Below are 6,028 nucleotides of genomic sequence, written 5' to 3' on the forward strand. Positions count from 1 at the left end.
AGATTAAAATATCTCAACCCTTAACTTCAACCGGGGAAACTCTAGTTTTATTGTTTTGTTTTTTTTTTTTAATTTACTGCATGTTGACTTTAGTTTGAGTTAAAAAGGGCCTCTGACACATTGAACTAGATGATTGTTAACAGTCCTGGTTTAACAGCATGGCTGAACAATCTGAACGCACATTCATTCCTGGCTGAACTGACTGCCCTAGGTGGGACTTCTGTGTTAAAATTTGCCACTAGTAGTAGGCATGGCAGGTTTACCAAGAGAAGAGTTAGGAAGAGAACTTTTTGCTTTTCTTTGCTAAGTTCTGAAAAGAAGTAAAATATTCCAGATGATAATCCTTCTCAGAAACTGGCAAGTAGATGGCCACAGGAAGACACTGATTGCAAAGGAGACCAGATGAACTGGGAAATTATTTACTGCTTCCAGCAAATTAGCTGAAGGAGGAAAAAAAAGATCGCTTTCTCCCTTTAAGTACTGTGGGGAGGAAGTAAACAAAACATTCCATCTGATGTGATTCAGAATTTCCCAGATGCTAAGCCAATCGGCCTGCTGGAGAGTTCTAAGCCATTAGGACTTTCCCAAAGCATCCTAAAAGCACAGAGCCCTCTCTTATGAAACACGCAGCAGCAGAAAGGACTGCCCACAGGCTCCCACTCCGGAGATCTGGTCCTCCTGGTCTTTCCTCTGTTTCTCTTTGTTTTGAATTGGGCAAGTCACTTTTTTTCTCTGATTTAGTTTCCAAATCTGTCAAAGGAAGATTCCGGACTAGGTACGTTTAACTAAAGTCTCTTCTTGCTACAACATAGTATGTGCCTCCAAATAACCCAGCCAAATGGACAGCCCCAAGTCGCCTGGCTTCTGGGACACTTCTCAGTACTGAAGTAGAAACCTCTTAAGCCCCAACCCTGCAGATGATGATACTCTTACTGACCGGCTCCTCAGTACCTTCACGGTTTACTGGGTGGGGCATAATCCTCTTAGGCACATCTTGTTCAGATGGTCTAGTGTAAAATCAAATTCTTGATGTGCTTTTCCTTTTCTAACTCATTTTCATTTCCTCTGTACTTCATGCTGATATTTCAGGACAATGTCTGCTTCCCCCTCAATTTCCTCTAAATATTACATATTAAGAGTAGCGGATAATAGATTCTAACAACAACAAATAAAGAGTAATAATGGAAAGGTTATATTATTACTAAGTGGGTTCCTTAAAGGGGTTTCCCAGGTGGTACTAGTGGTTAACAAAAACACACACACACACACACCTGCTAATGCAGGAGATTTAAAAAGAGACGCAGGTTTGATCCCTGGGTTGGGAAGATACCCTGGAGGAGGACACAGCAACCCATTCTAATATTCCTGCCTGGAGAACCTGATGGACAGAGTCCATACTCCACGGCCTATAGTCCATAAAGTTGCACAGAGTCGGACACGACTGAAGTGACTTGGCATACATGCAGCTTACTTAAAGCTGGATTTAAAATATTTCTACTCTTAAAAATCACAAGTCATTATTATCACAGAGGATCTTCCTTCTGCCAGATTTCATCATTGTTCCTCAGCTCCTCAGTATATTGCAGATCATAGCTCACTACAGTCCTTTCAAAGTCCTTCCCTGGGCAATTCCTGGATATTTGGATTTTTTCCAACTTCCTTTTATAGAGCAATTCAGCTCTCCCTCTTTTCTAATGATGCTCCTTGGCCATTCCCTGGGGCCAGCTTTTCACATCTAAAAAGCACAAACTGTTTTTTTTTCTAATTGATTTCTCTGAGCAGTTTCACATCTGTTTCCTCACCTAGAATATGGGGGAAATTGTTCCTGTGAGTTATTGTGAGGCTTCAGTGAGATGATACCTGCTTGGTACGCCAAACAGTGCCTGGTGGATAATCACAGTAGGTGCTAAATTAATGTTAGCTACTGGTATTTGCAATTATGGGTAGTTTGAGCATTCTTTGGCATTGCCTTTCTTTGGGACTGAAATGAAAACTGACCTTTTCCAGTCCTGTGGCCACTGCTGAGTTTTCCAAATTTGCTGGCATATTAGTGCAGCACTTTCACAGCATCATCTTTCAGGATTTGAAATAGCTCAACTGGAATTCCATCACCTCCACTAGCTTTGTTCATAGTGATGCTTTCTAAGGCCCACATGACTTCACATTCCAGGATGTCTGGCTCTAGGTGAGTGATCACACCATCGTGATTATCTTGGTCCTGAAGATCTTTTTTGTACAGTTCTTCTGTGTATTCTTGCCACCTCTTCTTGATATCTTCTGCTTCTGTTAGGTCCATACCATTCTAATCCCAAAGAAAGGCAATGCCAAAGAATGCTCAAACTACCACACAATTGCACTCATATCACACGCTAGTAAAGTAATGCTCAAAATTCTCCAGGCCAGGCTTCAGCAATACGTGAACCGTGAACTCCGTGATGTTCAAGCTGGTTTTGGAAAAGGCAGAGGAACCAGAGATCAAATTGCCAACATCCACTGGATCATGGAAAAAGCAAGAGAGTTCCAGAAAAACATTTATTTCTTCTTTATTGACTATCCCAAAGCCTTTGACTGTGTGGATCACAATAAACACTGGAAAATTCTGAAAGAGATGGGAATACCAGACCACCTGACCTGCCTCTTGAGAAACCTGTATGCAGGTCAGGAAGCAAACAGTTAGAACTGGACATGGAACAACAGACTGGTTCCCAATAAAAATAAGAGTATGTCAAGGCTGTATATTGTCACCCTGTTTATTTAACTTCTATGCAGAGTACATCATGAGAAACGCTGGACTGGAAGAAGCACAAGCTGGAATCAAGATTGCCGGGAGAAATATCAATAACCTCATATATGCAGATGACACCACCCTTATGGCAGAAAGTGAAGAGGAACTCAAAAGCCTCTTGATGAAATGAAAGAGGAGAGTGAAAAAGTTGGGTTAAAGCTCAACATTCAGAAAACGAAGATCATGGCACCTGGTCCCATCACTTCATGGGAAATAGATGGGGAAACAGTGTCAGACTTTATTTTGGGGGGCTCCAAAATCACTGCAGATGGTGACTGCAGCCATGAAATTAAAAGACTCATACTCCTTGGAAGGAAAGTTATGACCAACCTAGATAGCATATTGAAAAGCAGAGACATTACTTTGCCAACAAAGGTCCGTTTAGTCAAGGCTATGGTTTTTCCAGTGGTCATGTATGGATGTGAGAGTTGGACTGTAAAGAAAGCTGAGCACCGAAGAATAGATGCTTTTGAACTGTGGTGTTGGAGAAGACTCTTTGAGAGTGCCTTGGACTGCAAGGAGATCCAACCAGTCCATTCTAAAGGAGATCAGTCCTGGGTGTTCATTGGAAGGAATGATGCTAAATGAAACTCCAGTACTTTGGCCACCTCATGTGAAGAGTTGACTCATTGGAAAAGACTCTGATGCTGGGAGGGATTGAGGGCAGGAGGAGAAGGGGACGACAGAGGATGAGATGGCTGGATGGCATCACCGACTCGATGGACATGAGTTTGAGTGAACTCCAGGAGATGGTGATGGACAGGGAGGCCTGGCGTGCTGCAATTCATGGGGTCTCAGAGAGTCGGACACGACTGAGCGACTGAACTGAACTGAACTGGTATTTGCAGTACTACAAAATGTTTCAGGATTGTTTTGAGGATTAGAGATAAATGGCCTGCCCCATAGGGAGGCATATATAAACATGCAAATGTGTTAATAGTTACAAACTGTTTACTCAAGGCCAAGCTCTATGCTATATATGCCCATTTAATATTCACAACAGACAAGAACTATAGATACTCTTCTTATCCTCAATTCACAGATGAGGAATTTGAAGCATAGAGAGGTTAAGCAACATGCCTAAGGTCACACAGCTAGCTAGTTGCTTAACTAAGATTTAAACTCAGGCAATTAGACTTCAGAGTCTGTGTTTTTACCCTCCATGTTGTCTGCCTGTTAATTTTTTTAGTAGCATTGTTAAATAAATGAAGGCTGTAGGTTCACTGAATGCGTAATCTAACTATAGGACTTGGTATCAAGGAATAAATTCTCTCAAAATACTTCTGAAACAGTTTAAAAGTAGCTTTTGGCAGCTCACTGGAATGCCAAAATGGCAGTTCACTAGTTCTTCCAGGAATGTTGTCAAGAAGTCTGGTTGTTTTTCCATTGTTTACTATAAAATGTATCTACTGTCTAAACAGAAATATACCACAGAACACTAGCAAAAATCATTAACGTTTCAACAACTGGATCAGCAAAGTGTTAGACGCCAGAGTTTCCTCTATCTGTGTAGGTGTATGAGCTACAAAGATGACCTTATTCATGAGACTTATGAGTCTGAAAAACATTTAATGTTTCAATCAAATAAAGCCAACCACATAATCAATCTGGTACTTATTTTGTAGTCACACATTTATTCCTATCAGCTGCCCAATCAAAGACTGAGTTCAAATGATTTTCCTAAAATCAAACCAAACATTTTCAAGGTCACCTTCAGCAATGGCTAATCCAGTGAAGGAAAAGAGAGCATTTGGCTCTCCAGACTTCCCAGCTGCACGCCTGTGATGAGATGGGATACTGCCCTTCTTGAAATGAAGGCCTTTTGTTGGGAAGTGTGTGTGAGTAGACACTTGGTTGGTTGCCAGCCCAGTACCTAGCCCCTCCCTCCCTGGTCATAGCACACTTTCTCTTCCTGACACTACCTGGACTTATTTCAGATATCCCCTCCTCCACATATCCATGTGATTCAGGGGACTCTAACCCCCGCCTCTCTGTTCCAGCAAGTGGACCCCGATTACCCTCATTAAGCTAAGCTGATCACAGTTGTCTCACTCCCCTGGCTAAACCACTGTGTTAGGGAATAGACCCAAGAAATGAAACATGAGACATTTGCTTGGGGCTTCTGGGAAATATATCTGAGTTCTAAACAGAGACACCCTAGAGATGGCTCCCTCTGCTTCTGGACATTGTTTTATCAAAACCTAATGCCTGTGACAGAAATAGCCATTTTCCAGTTCTGAGGATAGCAATATGGAGGAAAGAAAGCCTAGATCCTGATGACGGTATCGAGTCATGGACTCTACTGCTCTTAGAGCCTGTTTCGTTGTTTTTTCTTTTTTTTTTCTTTTTCTGTTAAACAATGATTTTATTGCTTTAGTACAATACACAAATTTATGCAACCAGGGCAGAGGCTGTGGATGACTCGTATTTCCAATTGGGGGGTAGGAGTCGTTCGGTCTTGTAGTATGGAGACAACCGGTGAATATGGCTCTCAATCAGAATCAGATGGAATTTAGCATCTTTATCCTTTCTATTCCTCTCAAGATGCTTTCGAACAGCAACAGCTTTCTTAATTAAATGATAGAGATCTTCAGGGAGATCAGGAGCAAGTCTTTTGGACTTAAGAATTCTCAAGATTTTGTTGCCTGTCACAAAATGTACTTGCACAACACCATGAGAGTCTCTCAGGATCACACCGATCTGTGAAGGAGTCAGGCCCTTCTTGGCCAGTTTGTAGATCTGCTCCTTCATGTCATCAGAGGTGAGCTTCAGCCAGGTGGGGACGCTGCGGTGGTAGGGCAGAGGCAACTGGGACCCGCCCTTCCCGGGAGCGTGCATGCCACCCATGATGGGGGTGGTGTAGTAGCAAAAGGCTAGAGCCTGTTTTTTTACTCTCTCTGCTCCCACAGTTGTGTAAAATAATGAACCTCATGATTGAAGGTGTTTGAGTTAAACTTCTCCCATATTTGAATCTCTAAGGATTGTAAGTCCCACCATGCATGCCTACACTTGTGCAGGCTTGTTTCAGGGTAAACCACTGTTTTCAGGGAAGGGTGCTAGCTCCACTGCAAGCCAGGATGAAACAGAAATTCAATATCTGCCCAAAACCTAAAACATGACAAACCTGTCAGCTTGCCGCCCAAAGTGTGGTCCCTGGACTAGCAGCATCAGCCTAACCTATGAGCTTATTAGAAATGCAGAATGCCCGTTCATCTGTGTTGGACGTTTAGGTTGTTTCCATGC

At 42.4% G+C, this 6,028-nt stretch overlaps 1 protein-coding gene across 1 annotated transcript; it reads right to left on the bottom strand.

Moving 5' to 3' along the window:
* Nucleotides 1-5,131: 5,131 nt before the first annotated feature.
* LOC128045079 (40S ribosomal protein S13-like) lies at nt 5,132-5,632 on the bottom strand. The gene has a single exon (XM_052637543.1). It carries the CDS (start codon nt 5,630-5,632, stop codon nt 5,177-5,179), a length of 456 nt encoding a protein of 151 aa, XP_052493503.1. The 3' UTR covers nt 5,132-5,176.
* Nucleotides 5,633-6,028: the final 396 nt, after the last annotated feature.

This window comes from Budorcas taxicolor, chromosome 3 (genome assembly GCF_023091745.1).
Source record: "Budorcas taxicolor isolate Tak-1 chromosome 3, Takin1.1, whole genome shotgun sequence".
NCBI lineage: Eukaryota > Metazoa > Chordata > Mammalia > Artiodactyla > Bovidae > Budorcas > Budorcas taxicolor.